The sequence below is a fragment of the Hevea brasiliensis genome, chromosome 13 (genome assembly GCF_030052815.1).
Source record: "Hevea brasiliensis isolate MT/VB/25A 57/8 chromosome 13, ASM3005281v1, whole genome shotgun sequence".
Taxonomy (NCBI): domain Eukaryota; kingdom Viridiplantae; phylum Streptophyta; class Magnoliopsida; order Malpighiales; family Euphorbiaceae; genus Hevea; species Hevea brasiliensis.
This window is the reverse complement of record NC_079505.1, coordinates 39747000-39763996: the sequence shown is the minus strand read 5'-3', so window position 1 is coordinate 39763996 and position 16997 is coordinate 39747000. Positions and strand designations below refer to the sequence as shown.

Below are 16997 nucleotides of genomic sequence, written 5' to 3'. Positions count from 1 at the left end.
TTCAAATCCCCTAGGTTGTTCCATGAAAATGTTTTCTTCAATGTATCCATTGAGAAAAGCTGTTTTGACATCCATCTGCCAAATCTCATAATCATAGTATGCAATTATTGCTAATAAAATCCTAATTGATTTAAGCATGGCAACAGGCGAGAAAGTCTCCTCATAGTTGATTCCTTGCCTTTGGCGAAACCCTTTCGCTACTAGCCTTGCCTTATAGGTCTCTACCTTTCCATCAGAACCAATTTTCTTCTCGAAAACCCATTTGTTCCCTATAGGTATAATACCTTCAGGTGGGTCAACAAGATCCCAAACTTGATTCTTATACATGGAATCAATCTCGGATTTCATAGCTTCAATCCATTTTGAAGAGTCTATATCTGATATAGCTTCTTCATAGGTAAGTGGATCATCTCCATGATCTACTTCTTCATGAGTAGACAACTCTTGTTCTTCTTCATGAAGAAAACCATATCTCATTGGTGGGTGAGATACCCTGGTTGTTCTACGAGGAACAGCTGTAGATGTTTCATTAACGGGTATTGGTTGACTAGATGGATCTATATCCATCGATCATTGGTTGGTCAGAATTCTCCAATTCTAACTCTATTTGCCTTCCTTTGCCTCCTTCTTGAACAAACTGTTGTTCAAGAAATGTGGCATCTCTACTTATCACTACCTTTTATGAAGTAGGCAAATAAAAATAATATCCAAAACTATCTTTTGGATATCCAACAAATCTACCTTTTTCTGATCTGGCCTCCAATTTATCAGTGTTCAGCTTTTTGATATAAGCTGGAAAGCCCAAATCTTAACACGCTTAAGACTTGGTTTTCTTCCATGCCATATCTCATAAGGTGTGGAAGAAACTGATTTTGATGGAATCCTATTCAGAATACACAAAGCTGATTCTAATGCAAATCCCCAAAAGAAGATTGGCATATCAGTATAGCTCATCATACTACGTACCATATCCAATAGGGTACGATTTCTCCTTCGGATACACCATTCAAGTATGGCGTTCTGGAGGAGTCGGTGAGAAACAATGCCATGCTCTCTCAAGTATTCATCAAATTCGATTACTCAAATATTCACCTCCACGATCTGATCAAAGAGCTTTAATATTCTTTCCTGTTTGATTTTCTACTTCAGATTTAAATTCTTTGAACTTTTCAAAAGATTCATGTTTGTATTTCATCAAATACAAATACCCAAACCTTGATTTATCATAAGTAAAGGTAATAAAATAATGAAAACCCCCTCTAGCCATTTCTTTAAATGGACCACATACATCACTATGTATTAGCTCCAAAATATTTTCAGCTCTTAGCCCTTGTCCAACAAAGGGTGATCTAGTCATTTTACCCTGAAGGGAAGATTCATAAGTTGGAGTAGGCTCAGAGCCCAATGAGGATAGAATCCCCATTTTCTCCAATTTTGCAATCCTATATTCTGCAACATACATAACCTTAAGTGCCAAATATATTTTGAACTTGAGTTGGTTTTCACCATGGCATTGTATTCATTTAGATTACTATACTCTGGCCAGTGGAAACACTTTCTTACTGGCAATGGAACACTTTCCTGTTGGCAATGGAAAAACTTTCTTACTTCTTTGTCAGCTTTGGTCTTCCTTTTCTGTTTAGCTATTTTCTTGGAAGGACCAGGAATCTGAGGTTTCTTTTTCTTATTGCCCTTCTTCTTGTTGGACTTTCCAGCAGAAGAAGATGCAACCAAAGCTACCTCTTTCCCTTTATTGCCTGGTATATTCTTTTGGGCAATAACCAGCATGTTGAGTAAACTAGCTAAGGTGCATTCCTGTTTAGTCATATGGAAATTTGTCACAAAATTCCCAAAAGACTCAGGAAGGGACTGAAGGATCAAATCCGTCTGTAGTTGGAAATCCATGTTGAAGTCAAGATGTTCCAACTGCTCAATCAGCCGAATCATCTTGTGGACATGATCCCCAACATTCTGTCCCTCAGACATCCTCATACGGAATAGCTGTCTAGATATCTCATACCTAACATTCTTGCTGTGCTCACCATATAACTCTTGTAGGTGAAGGAGGATCTCACTCGCACTCTGCATGTTCTCATGTTGCTTCTGTAACTCATTACTCATGGAAGCAAGCATGTAACACTTAGCTCTCATATCATGCTCCTTCCACTTGTCCAAAGTATCATGTTCCTCTTGTGTGGCCTTTGGAGGTAAGGGACCAGGAACATTTGAATCTAGAACATATCCTATATGTTCAAGGTTCAGGACAAGTTTCAAATTTCTTAGCCAATCAGACAGATTAGGTCCTGTCAACCTATTGTGATTAAGTATGCTTGCAAGGATATTGGATGGTGGTGGTTGTTTTGTGCTCATTTTTATCAAAAAATTAACTGCAGAAAATAACCAGATTAATTAGTAAATGTATCATGTAATTAACCAAAATGATTATGGTCTTTTAATCAAATTGGTCCTCCCACTAACTTAGCGAATCCTACACTTCCAAAGTAGGAAACGGAAATCCTAATTGGATGGATTTCTAGTGGGTGATTGAATTCTTATAATTCTATTGATCATCCTCAGGTACATCCATTATTGGAATTACAATAAACTATAAGTGAGCAACTCCTTGCCCATCACATCTCATGTGAGGTTCAATCCTTTACCTAGCCCCTAATGCTCAAAATCTCAGGTACATCCATTATTGACTTATCTTGCATTAGTTAAGTTGATCCCATTGAGCCAGTAATTATGCAAATAATTTGAATGTCCTCAGGTACATCCAATATTGGCCACTAAACCATTTACATATTTACAACATCTCATGCTTAACAATTATTCTTAAGAAAATCTCTTAAATTAATTGCATCTCATGCAACTATTTAAAATTTCTTAAAATAATTGCCCCAATGGAGGGCTTATGTTATAATTACTTTAATTATAGCATTTCCAACTTAATCATTTGTTTGGAAGATTTTATGGTCATTCTAATTACTATTAAGGTCTCACTTTGCACATTATCCATTTAGCATGCATATATCATATAATTGCATACATTCCCATACATCTCATGCATTCATGGATAAGCAGTAAATATGGTATGATCATGGACTTTCTAAGGGATTCAATTCTGAGCCACCAAGAATTGAATCAGGGCATTCCTAGGTGCATTTCATTCATTCATTTTACAAGAGTTGCTGAAGGAGTACATAATCAACACTTGATCTTGAATTCCTCTCACTGGTCCCACTAATGCTCTTGACCTCCTTGAACTTCTTGCAATCCAATATTACATAGTAATCCTTGGCATACCAAGGCGAATTTACAAGAACTTAAATAAATGAAATTACAACCCAAAAATTATTACAAACTTAATAATACATGCCCAAAATAAATTAAAATAAATTAATTAATTTACAATCCCAAAGAAACATAAAAGAAATAAATCCAATCACATTGGTCTTTTATAGTCCATGATCATCCATCATGCATATCACTATTTAACAATTAAATAAAACATACATACTTAAATTAAATTGAATATCTCATATTCAACTTAAAAATCCAGATTTGAATATGATTCAAATAAATTTAAAAATTCAGATTTGAATCTCATTCAAACAAAATTAAAAATTCAGATTTGAATCACATTCAAACAACTTTAAAAATTCAGATTTGAATCACATTCAAACATTTTTTAAAAAATCAGATTTGAATCACATTCAAACATTTTTTTAAAAATCAGATCTGAATTTTATTCAATCAAATTTAAAAAATCAGATTTAAATATGATTCAAACAACTTTAAAATTCAGATTTGAATCACATTTAAACAACTTTTAAAATTCAGATTTGAATCACATTCAAATAATTTTTAAAATTCTGATTTGAATCATAATTTAATTGTGTGATTAAAACTACTAATTAAACACTTTAATTAGTCAAAGAATAGGCCTTAGATCATACAACAATTGCAGAATTAAAAGCCAAACCTTGAACCACCCATGGTAGCCAAACCATGCGCACCATTGATGGTCTTTTTTTCAAGTATGCCGCCACCTTGCTTTGCAACCAGCAATAATCTTTTGATCTCATGATCAAACACACAATTAAATTATATAATCAACAATCTAAATGGCAAATATAGTGGCTCTAATACCAATTGAAGGAACGGAAGCGTGAAAAACACAAGTTTATACCTATGAATTCAAAAATTTTCACCTAGGGTCACATGCATCATGCAAGATTTATTTTTATCTATTTGATTTCAATGATAAACAACATATTAAAACTCTTTTAATATGTTTTTGGATCTGTATTTGCCATTTAAGATTTTAAAATTAATCAGATTAATTTTAGAACCCTAGATTAAATCGAGAACGATTACACTAACCTCTTGATGCACTGCAACGTGTCTGCGCCTTTGAGATTCGTCTTCAGGACACCAGATGTTGTCCCTCTAGCTTGTCCACACCAAGAACACCTATGGCAGCCATTGAACAGCTTCTAAAGCTTTTTCTATTAATTAGAAATTCAAGTTCTGCCTTTTAAGAGATTAGAGATGTAAACAGGACACTAGAAACAATTTCTAGCGTTCTTAATTCAAGAGATTGATGGCTAATCTCTTTGAATTGATGAGAGATGAAGAAGAATAGAGGGAGGGCTGCAAAATGGCGTGACCAAGGAGTGTGGCTGCTGGTTGTATTTTATTTTCTCATAACAACACTTAAATAGCTAGGTTAACACATTAAACCCTTGCCACATGTCACCCTTTGATTAGCTCTAGGTTTAAGTGACCCAATCACATTGTGCCAAGTGTCAAACCTATATGTAATCTTGATTTTAATCATCTTACATGATTAAAAAACATTTGGCAAGCTTATGTGTTATGCCATGTGTCACCATCTCATGGTGCCACGTGTCACACTGCAAAATGACCAAAATGCCACTGTGTCTTAATTTTGAGTTCTCAACCCAAAATAATTATTTTTCTTCTTCTAATTAATTTATATCAAATATAAATTAATTAATTAATCTCTATTAATTAATTTCTCATTAATTAAATTCATATTTAAACACTTTAAATATAAATTTAACTTATACTATACATCCAATAATCTAGATTTGGTTTCAAGTCATGCTAGGGACTTTGCAATTTAATTACAAACCAAAACTATTTAATTAATCAATTAAACTTTTTAATTAATTAATTAAATCATATTTAATTAGGTGATAACTTGTGTATGTGTGTGACTTACTAGGCTCATCACTAATTGGCAATGAGACATGATATCAACTCTTAATATCATCAGAACTCTTTCTTACCATAAATGATTTCTCTAAATCATTTTATGAACCTCATAGACCATGGTTAACACCTAGCATAGCATGCCATGGCCACCCAATTAGTAATAAGGTTTACCTTAAATGAACCTATAATCATATGTTACCATGCACTAGAATCTCTCTGTTACAAAATCCCAACTCAAGCTGGAGTCATGGTTTATGACAAACTCCATTTGCTATGAATATTATGTTCTCTTTTAATTCCAGTTCTTGATTAAAAAGATTTTCTCATCAGAAGCTCTTTTACGAATAAATCTATACATCTGGCCAGGAACTTGAAACATCAAGAACAATTAAATGAACATAGGATTTTATCTCTATTTACTTAGAGGAACAGATTCCATCTTGATCAACACCTACCTCCATATATAACTAGTAGGAGCCAACACATGCCCATATACCCATACATAGTACAAGTATGAAAGCAGTATCAAACTCAAACTACCTATATACAAGATAACTGTGCTATCTCAGGTCTAAAGATTATATGCACTGATATAATTTATGACAAAACATTGACAAGAGTAAACTCCATGTGCTTGTCATAAGTGTCACTGGTTCGGCCTACTTATCATTTATAAGTGCCTATCATGTTTTTTATATGGCATGAGACTCACCATTCCATTTTATTTATATCTCATATAAATAACTTGGGAACAAACATGAATACAATCTTTCTGGATAAGTCATGTCCTTATTATGAAGTATCCTCGATTGTGAACCTATTTATGATACTTCGTGCTAGAAATATTGTCACTCATATTCTTAACAAATTAAGAATAATATTTCTAACAAAATATCAATGGACCTTTTCTATTACACATAAATATATTATGTAAACGGAAAAGTGGAAATGCCTTTTATTAATAAAAATATGTATAAGATACATACTAAATGATATGCTCTAGGGCATATTACTAACATGGGGCTTATTGAGATGGTTGTTGAGTGGCTACCCTCGTTCTTAGTCATTGGGTTGGAGGCTGGGGTGGAGAAGGTGAGGATTCTCCTCTTTGTCTTGAAGGAGAGCCGATTCTTCTTGTAGATCTCTTTGCAGGAGCCATGGGTGTGTTTTTGGGAAGGAGAAGAGTATGATTTTGGTGAAAGGATATGAGATTTGAGAGGTTTTTATAGGCTAGGAAGGAAGTACATGAAGGATTTTGTGTTTATGAAGGGTTTTAATGCTAGGGGTGTATTTAAAGAGTCGTTAGGACTCTTCGTTTTGCGCCCAGGAGTCGTGTCTGTGATGAAATACATGGCCCGTGTATCACTACACGGGTCCCGACAGGTAGGACCGTGTAAATTTCTGCCTGAAATTTTCAAAATCTGTCATAGTACACGGCCCGTGTAAATCAGCTCTGGGGCCCGTGTAACTTTCTGTCTCTGAGTTATTCTGCTAGATACATTACACGATCAGTGTAAAGTGGGATGCGGACCCGTGTAATTTGCTACCTCCCGAAGGGTCAAGATTGCTTGAAATTTATAGACTTCCAGAAAGTTACACGAGGCGTGTACTATCAGTACATGACCCGTGTAAGTTTCTGATCTCTCAAATCTTTGGCAAATGAAAATTTTTATAATTATAACATATGAAATGGACGCAAAGATTAACAATAGAGTTACTTCCCCGGTTTTGTTAAATTTTCCCTTTTGTGGTTTTGACTTGGTGATTCCCTTCCTCCTTTGATCTCTATTCCCCTTTTCAAAAATCCTGCAAAATGAAATGCTAATGAGTATGAAACAAAAATTCAATATTAAAGAGAAAAAGAAAAGAAGAAAAGTTCAGAAAAATTTTGGGTTGCCTCCTAAAAAGTGCTCGTTTATAGTCTTTAGCTGGACTTTGCTTGTTTATGGTCTGTCAGTAGGAGAATTGAGAGTGCAATTGACTCATGTTTCTATGGGTTCTCCTTGAAAGTAAGGCTTCAACCTCTACCCATTGACCTTGAATGCACCTGAGGTTTCGCCTTCTTTTACCTCTTTCCTTGCTATGCGCCTGTCATGCCATCTTTTGGTTTTATCCTTAAAGACTTTGGCGTTTTCGTATACATCTTATCGGATTTCTTCCAACTCATTTAGTTGTAAGACCCTTTTTCTCACCAACAGCCTTGAGGTCGAAGTTTAAGATCTGTTGACCCCGTGTAGCTCAAAATGAGCATTGATTTTAATGATAACAAAACTCAAACAGAATCTATCTAACCCAACTTTAAAGTGATGTGTAGATTCTTTCTATTCTTTATAAAAGAACCTTTGAAGTTGCGCCTAAGGAGAAAGGATACTCAAAGGCATTTCAAGACAAATCCAAGATGAGAAAGGAACAAGATTATGAAAGCCAAGACTCAAAGTAAAGGTATGAAAGTCATAGAGTTAGAGATTGAGTCTTAGGTCTTATGTGAAAAGAATAGATGAGAATTTAGTCGAATGGAGCTCAAAAATGAAACTTTGTTTTCTGATTATTTTTTTTCTCATCATGACCTTGAACATTACTATTGGAACATATTTTTTTAAGGTCTAAATCATTTTTTTTAATATTACAAGTTGAGACATGCAACTTTTGACTTAGTTTGCTAACTGGTTTGCTAAAATATTAGTTTGCTAAAACATTAGTTTACTAACCAGTTTACTACTATTGCCAAAATTTTATTAGTTTGCTAAATGATCAGAGCTGCTCAACTTCGCACAAAAAGACAAAATAACGGCCATTTTATCTTGAGCAGTGTGTATAACGTTCCAAAAAGGTTTCAAACGGTCTAAAATGATTTGGGATTATAAATACACTTTCTTTACTTCATTTTACATTTGATGAAAGCTTACGTTTGAACTCCAACTTTGATTTTTCATTTATTGCTTTCATTCAAGAGCCTTAAAGACTTTGAGCTACTATTGGCAAATCAACTCATCTCTTCTTTATAGTTTGATTTGTATTGAGTAAGAGTGAGTGTAAAAACATTAAGTTGCATTTAAGAGAGGTTGTACAAGCACCTATTGAAGCTTGAGAGAGTAAGTGCTTGAGATAGCACTTGTGAAGGGTTCAAGCTACCTTGGTAAAAGCTTGGTGTTGAAAAGTTGTAAAGGGCTTTTGGTCTCTTACCTTTAAAAGAGCAAATAGTGGAGAGAAGACTCAAAGAGGGTTCTTTGAGAGAGTGGATGTAGGCTAGTTAAGCCGAACCACTATAAAAATCATTGTGTTTGATCCCTCTAACCTTGACCTCCTTACTTTTGTGCAATTTAAATTTTTATACATGATATTGAATGTTGATTGAATAGATTGAATTGATAAACTTGAGGATATATTGAGTGAGTTGAGAAATTAGTTGAATATTGTATGATGCATGTTATGTTAAAAATTGCTATAAATATTGATTGAGGCTTGAATTGCAACTTAGGAATACATTGTTGAAACACATATTACTTTCATTATATATAAAGAAGCACCTAGTTGAACAAAGCCACAATTTTTCATTAGGCTAAAAGCAAGGGCCGAAAAATTGTTAAAGTCCAATTCACCCCCCTCTTGGACTATTTTGGGACAACAAATTAGTATCAGAGCTTGTCTCTCTTGCTTAGGGTGTTACAACCTTAGACTGATCCATAATGGCTGGTTCATCTAGCAATACTGTCGGTATACCCGCACCTTTAGCTGAAGGCTTCTCAATCACTAGACCACCACTCTTCAATGGCACTAATTATTCATTTTGGAAAGTAAGAATGAAAATTTTCATACAATCTGTAGATATCGATGCATGGAGAATTATTCAAAAGAATGGTCCAGGAACTACAAAAGTTCCAAAACATGAAGATGAATATGATGACAATGATTGGAAGAAAATTTCTATAAATGCTAAAGCTATTAATATTTTGCATTGCTCACTTAACCTTAATGAATACAATCGTGTTTCAGGATGTCAATCTGCTAAGGAAATTTGGGATAAGCTTGAAGTCACTTATGAAGGAACTGATGTCGTCAAAGAATCCAAAGCAAACCTTCTTATCCGAGATTATGAGCTATTCGAAATGAGGCCAGGAGAATCAATTGTGGATATGAGTACAAGGTTTACTGATCTTGTAAATCTTCTCAAAGCACTTGGTAAAAAATTTGAGGAAGCTGAACTTGTGAAGAAAATTCTTAGATCACTTCCAAAATCTTGGGAAGCCAAGACAATAGTTATCCAAGATACTAAGGATTTTAAAACATTCACTTATGATGAACTCATTGGATCTCTCATTGCACATGAGATGGTATATAAGAAAGATGAAGTTGAAAATGAGCAAAAGAAGAAGAAAAGCATTGCTCTCAAGTTAAACAAAGATGAAGATAAGAAGAAAGGAGTTGCATTCAAAGCTGACTCTAGTGACAACTCAAGTGCTTCAAGTGATGATGATGATGAAATGGCTATGCTTGCAAGAAAATTCAAAAGAGCTTTCAAGAAGGGAGGAAGCAAATACAAGAAATTCTTAAAAAAGTATACTCCCAAGGATAAACATTTCAGGGATTCAAAAGAAGAAGTTGTATGTTATGAGTGTCACAAACCTGGACATATCAAGCCCAAATGTCCATTACTCAAAAAGAAGAAAGGAAAAGAAGATAGGAGCAAGAAAGCTATGAAAGTAGTATGGAGCAACAGTGAAGAATCCTCAAATAATGAATCAAGTGACAAGGAGACTGCTCTTCTTTGTATGATGGCATTTGAAGAGAAATTCGAGAGTTCACAAAAGGAAGAAGAAAGTGACAATGAGGTATGTTTCAAAGGGATGAAGGAAAGTGAAAAATGGTATATAGATAGTGGTTGTTCAAAGCACATGACCAGTGAAAAGGACAAGTTTTCAAAAATTACAATGAAAGATGGAGGATATGTAAAATTTGGAGATAAAGGGAAAGGAAAAATAATTGGAAATGGCACAATTGGAACCAAACCTTGTATTGAAGATGTGTCGCTTGTTGAAGGATTGAAATACAACTTGCTAAGTGTAAGCCAACTTTATGATAAAGGTTTTGAGGTAAAATTCACTTCTTCTCTATGTACAATCAATAACTTAGATAATGACACATTGTTCATTGCCAATAAATCCAATAATGTTTACTTGCTTGACATGAATAATTTTGAAACTAATCATGGCACATGTCTAGTATCTTTTGATAACTCTAGTTATTTGTTGCATAGAAGACTGGGTCATGCAAGCATGCATACAATCTCAAAATTGTCTAAGAAAGAACTTGTTAATGGTCTTCCTAAGATTAACTATGAAAATGAATTTCAATGTAGAGCATGTGCACTAGGAAAGCATAATAGAGCATCTTTTAAATCTAAAAATATTGTGTCTACCATAAGGCCATTAGAATTGCTTCATCTTGATTTATTTGGATCGGTATCCCCTACTAGTCTTCGTAGGAAGTCGTATGCTTTAGTTATTGTTGATGACTATTCAAGATATACATGGACATTCTTTCTTGCTCACAAGGATGAGACTTTTGAAAAATTCACCTCTTTTAGTAAAATGGTTCAAAATGAAAAAGGATTTTACATCACATCTATAAGAAGTGACCATGGAACTAAATTTGAAAATCATTCATTTGAGAAATATTATGATAAATATGGATTCAACCATAATTTTTCAGCTCCTAGAACACCACAACAAAATGGGGTAGTAGCAAGGAAAAATAGGACTTTGCAAGAAATGACTAGAACTATGTTGAGTGAAAATAATTTGCCAAAGTACTTTTGGGCTGAAGCTGTTAATACATCTTGCTTTGTGTTGAATAGAGTTTTGATTAGACCAATTTTGAAAAAGACCCCTTATGAGCTGTGGAAAGGAAGAAAACCAAATATCTTATATTTCAAAGCATTTGGTTGTAAGTGCTATATTTTAAATAACAAGAAGGACAACTTAAAGAAATTTGTTTTGAAGATGCTCAAAATGATGAAAGTTGGATTCTTGCCATGCAAGAAGAACTAAATCAATTTGAGAGAAATAAAGTTTGGAATTTAGTGCCTAAACCAAAAGATCTTCAATTATTGGTACTAAATGGGTTTTTAGAAACAAAATGGATGAAAAAGGCAATGTTGTTAGAAAAAAAGCTAGACTAGTGGCTCAAGGCTATAACCAAGAGGAAGGGATTGATTTTGATGAAACCTTTGCTCCAATTTCTAGAATTGAAGCTATTAGAATGTTGTGTGCCTTTGCATGTTACAAGGACTTTATGATTTACCAAATGGATGTCAAGAGTGCATTTTTAAATGGTTATATTGATGAGGATGTGTATGTTGCACAACCTCCAGGCTTTGAAAATCATGAGCATCCAAATCATGTTTATAAACTTGCTAAAGCTTTATATGGTTTAAAGCAAGCTCCTAGAGCATGGTATGAAAGGCTTAGTAAATTTCTTTTACAAAATGATTTCCAAAGAGGCAAAGTGGACACAACACTTTTTGTTAAGAAGCATCATAATGATATGCTCATTGTGCAAATTTATGTTGATGATATAATTTTTGGTGCTACTAAAGAATCTCTTTGCAAGAAATTTTCTAAGATTATGCAGAATGAATTTGAAATGAACATGATGGGTGAGCTCACATTCTTCCTTGGACTTAAAATTAAGCAAATGAAAGATGGCATTTTCATAAATCAATCAAAGTACATCAAGGATATGCTAAAGAAATTTAAAATGGAAGATTTGAAGAGCATGGGCACTCTTATGAGTTGAACAATTAAAATGGACAATGATGAAAAAGGTAAAGAAGTGGATACCAAGCTTTATAGAGGTATGATGGGCTCCCTTTTGTACCTTACTGCATCTAGACTAGACATACACTTTAGTGTTTGCTTGTGTGCAAGATTTCAATCGTGTCCAAAAGAATCCCATCTAAGCGCAGTTAAAAGGATCTTTAGATATCTCATTGGCACATACTCAATTGGTTTATGGTATCTTAAATGTGAATCATTTAATCTTGTTGTTATAGTGATTCCGATTTTGCTGGAAGTAGATTGGATAGAAAAAGTACTTCAGGTACTTGTCAATTTCTTGGTCTTGCACTAGTTTCTTGGCATAGTAAGAAACAAACTTCAATAGCTTTATCTACAGCTGGGGCAGAATATATAGCTGCTGGTAGTTGTGTTGCTCAAATTTTATGGATGAAACAACAATTGGAAGATTTTGGTTTAAAATATAATCTTGTTCCAATTAGGTGTGACAACACAAGTGCCATAAACTTGATCAAAAATCCAGTCCAACATTCGAGAACAAAACATATTGAGATCAGACATCATTTCATTAGAGATCATGTTCAAAATAGAAATATCAAAATAGAATTTGTTGCCTCTGAAAATCAACTTGCTGATATTTTCACAAAACCACTTAATGAGGAAACCTTTTGTAAAATCAGAAGGGAAATTGGCATGAGTGAACTGCTTGCTTGAAATTTAAGTCATAGTAATTTCACATATTTGCATTTTATCTAATGTGTGAGTGATTTGCTGTGATATAAGTTTGCTGAGAAATCTCTAAATAACATTAGCTAACTTGTTTGCGTACACGAGAAATTAATTTACTAAGTTGTATGCTAATGTTGCGTGACAAAAATTAGTTTACTATATCGTGTACTGTTCAAATTTCAAACCAAAAAGTGATTATGCTTGAAACTCTCTGCATGTCCAGCAATGCACTTATCTATTCACATTTGGTATCACATTCTCAGTGCTGTGTCAGACATATAGAAATATATATTTGTACATATAAAGATAGATAGACATATTTGAAATAAAAAAAAAGGGGGAAATAAGTTCAGATAAAGTACACTAGAATAGAAAAGCACGGGACTCAAGAAAACTTAAATCCTCTACCACACGAAATCATCACCCTCTCTCCTCTGCATTGGTTTTCTACACCTCCAAAAATTTTCTTTCCGAAAAAACAAACCCATTCTCATCAGACCTCTCATCTCTCTTTTCTTCTTCACTCTTCACTTACCGAAAAGCCATTGTTAGATTTCACAATTTTTTTTTCATCGATGGCTCGCACAAAATGCAAATCCCCTGCTACTGTTGCTGCTTCGTCATCCTCATCTGCATCTAACGATCTCCTTGTCGCCGTATTACGGAAGAAATTGAAAGAAAAGAAGAACTCACCTAAACCTGAATCAACCGGTGCATCCTCTAACCCATCCAAGGTTGTCGAACCCACTGTATCAGCACCAGAAAAGAAAAAGAAGAGAAAAATGCGCGGGATTGATACCCAACGCAAAAAGGGCGCTGCCCAATCTTTGGGTTCAATGGATAAGGCGCTGCTTGATTGTAAATTTATCAAATGGGATTACTTTGGTCAGGTAAATTTTCAATTCAAAGAACTTTTTGAGTTTCAAGAATGGATGACTGTTTGTGAGTGCACAAATGCGTATTACCCTAGACTGGTTCAAGACTTTTATAGAACTCTAAGAACAATTGATGATGAAGACAAATTTGAAGTTGTTTTGAATGATAATGCGTATGTTATTTCTGTTGAGATGATTACTAAGGCTTTGAAATTGCCTAATGCTGGAAATAAAATCTCCACTCATAGAGATGTTGCTAGGGTTCCAGGCTTTAATTTGGCTGTGTTTGAAAATGAAGTCTTCCCTACCAATACTGCCACAAATGAAAAGTCCACTAGCACAAAAGCTTTTCAACATATTAAAATCATTCACAGTATGGTGAACTACATTTTCTGTCCTAAGTCTGGCAGCTATGGTTATTTGAGTTATCTGGACATGTGTATCATGTGGCACATTGTTAACAAAGTAAGGATGAATTTGGCTTATTTGATTTTCAAGAACATGTGCAAAGCCTATGGGATTGGAAAATTGCCTTATGCACATCTCTTGACTGCTTTGTTTAAAGAGCCGGATATAAATGTCTCTAAGGAAAGTTCTAGGACTGATTTGATTATGCTTAGAGAAATTCACTCTGACACTGATGAAAGAAAGAAAAGGTTTGAAAAAGGTGGTTCTTCCTCAGCTAAGGTTGGTTCAGATTCTACAAATGAGTTTATGAGTGAGCTTCAAGGGCTAAAAGCTGCTATTAATGATCAATTTACTTCAACCCATCAGTCCATTGAACTTCTGAGAAAATTTATGGATGTGGTTGACTACAAGGTGAGTCACTTGCTTACTCAAAATGAGGAATTAAAGAAGCTAATTGTGGATCTTCAGCAGGCCAAGGAAACTGGTTTCCCAACTAAAGTTGAGGCTGCTACTCAAGTCTCTGCTCATAGTACTGATAGGGGTGAAAGTAATAAGGTTGGTGAGTCCCAGCTGCTGTGGCACATGAAAGTGAACAAGTGGTTGAATCTGAACTTGAACCTGCAGCTGAAGCCCCTGTTGAACATGCTAGTGAACAGGTTATTGAACCTGAAGTTGGTCTTGCAACTGATGTCCCTATTGAGCATGGTAGTGAAAAGATTGTTACATCTCTAAGTGCACCACCTGTTGAACCTCTAAGTGCACCACCTGTTGAACCTGCAGCTGCCCCTACGCAGCAGAAGGAAGCCTCTCTAAAGGATCACTAAGAGAGTGCTCCATCTCAACTATCTGCAGCTGCTACTCCTGCAGCCAAAAAAGGTAGAAAAAGATCTAAGTCGACCGTGTCAAATCCATACCAGTCCCTAGTTGCTGCCCTTCAACCACCATCCGATGAAGATGAGCCACAGAAGCATGACCAATTGGCTGACCAAGGTTCTCAGCCACCTGCTGCTAAACCCCCCAGGAAGAAGATGGTGCCTTCCAAAGCCACTTGCAGGAGCAAAAGACTTAATGATTAACACCTAATCTGGATTTTTAGTTTCCTATCTGCATTTTTAGTTTCCTAGTCTGTTTGCTACTATTGGTTTTTAGTTTGCTACTGTTTACCTTACTGCGTTTAAGTTTGGGCTAACTTGATTCTTTTTGGATTATTTTCTCCTATTTCCTTTTTGGATGATGACAAAAAGGGGGAGAATAGGATGGATATGTGTTTATACTTGTGTTTATACTTTGATAGGATGGATATGTGTTTATACTTTGACAAATGGAAGCATGATAGGATGGATATGTGTTTATACTTTGACAAATGGAAGCATGTTTATGTATATTTTTCGAGAATATTATGAGTATCTTATGAACATGCTTTATAGCATAAACTCAAAGGGAGCTTTTGTATAGCTGATAATTGTCTTGGAAATTATGTGCATATTTTTAGGGGGAGCATTTTTGGCATACTATCTTGCTTGGATTCACATAAACTTTCACACACTTTATTGTAAATTCAATTGAGTTTTGTCATCATCAAAAAGGGGGCGATTTTGACCCCGTGTAGCTCAAAATGAGCATTGATTTTGATGATTACAAAACTCAAACGGAATCTATCTAACCCAACTTTAAAGTGATGTGTAGATTCTTTCTATTCTTTATAAAAGAACCTTTGAAGTTGCGCCTAAGGAGAAAGGATACTCAAAGGCATTTCAAGAAAAATCCAAGATAAGAAAAGAAAAAGATTATGAAAGCCAAGACTCAAAGTAAAGGTATAAAAGTCATAGAGTTAAAGAATAAGTCTTAGGTCTTATGTGAAAAGAATAGAAGAGAATTTAGTCGAATGGAGTTCAAAAATGAAACTTTATTTTCTGATTTTTTTTTCTCATCATGACCTTGGACATTACTATTGGAACATATTTTTTTAAGGTCTAAATCATTTTTTTTTAATATTGCAAGTTGAGACATGCAGCTGTTAACTTTGTTTGCTAACTGGTTTGCTAAAATATTAGTTTGCTAATGTGTTTGCTAAAACATTAGTTTACTAACCAGTTTACTACTATTGCCAAAATTTTATTAGTTTGCTAAATGATCAGAGCTGCTCAACTTCGCACAAAAAGACAAAATAACGGCCATTTTGTCTTGAGCAGTGTGTATAACGTTCCAAAAAGGTTTCAAACAGTCTAAAATGATTTGGGACTATAAATACACCTTCTTTACTTCATTTTACATTTGATGAAAGCTTACATTTGAACTTTAACTGTAACACCCTCCCGGTAACTACTCCGTACATCCTACTGTTCCGGTGACCGGTGTCGGTCCGGACAGCTAGAATGTCCGAAAAAATATTTAAACTAAAGTGAGGAACCATAATTAACTCAAATATTGATAAGAAAAATTTAGTAAAAATTTTTGAAATAAAATACAAACAAGTTAAACGAGCCGGTGGCCTAGCGATGGGTAACCGGAGGGAAGTTGCGGTTCTCGCAACGAGGAGCCCTAGACCCGGGAGAAAAATTATAAAATAATTTTTGGGACTCCAGAGAAGGGTTATTGAGGTTCCCATGGCATTAGAATGCCAAGAAAATACCTAGAAAAATTTTTCAATCGGTACAGACAATTTTGAACCGTTAAGCCAAACGGAGGGCATTTTGGTCATTTCGCCTTCAGAGGTGATTTTTGGCCAATTTGTCCAGTTGAGTAAATAATTAATATGACATAAAATATGAATAAACATTACTAGAAATTAAATTGAAATTGAGTAGTGGAGGAAAGAAAAGAAATTGAGGAAAAAGGGCTATTTATGACATCATGGTGATGTCATTTATAATTACCAACCAATCACAATTAAGCCCTTATTTGACTAACTAATAAAGAGACAAATTGAAGACTAAATTCATCAAAG

The 16997-nt window shown here is 34.6% G+C and overlaps 1 protein-coding gene across 1 annotated transcript; it reads left to right on the top strand.

Annotated features, from left to right (window-relative positions):
* Positions 1–13342: 13342 nt before the first annotated feature.
* On the top strand, positions 13343–14874 carry LOC131172128 (uncharacterized). Its single transcript, XM_058133081.1, has 2 exons — positions 13343–14609; positions 14675–14874. The coding sequence occupies exons 1-2, from the start codon at positions 13343–13345 to the stop codon at positions 14872–14874; spliced, it is 1467 nt and encodes a 488-aa protein (XP_057989064.1).
* The last annotated feature ends 2123 nt before the right edge of the window (positions 14875–16997 follow it).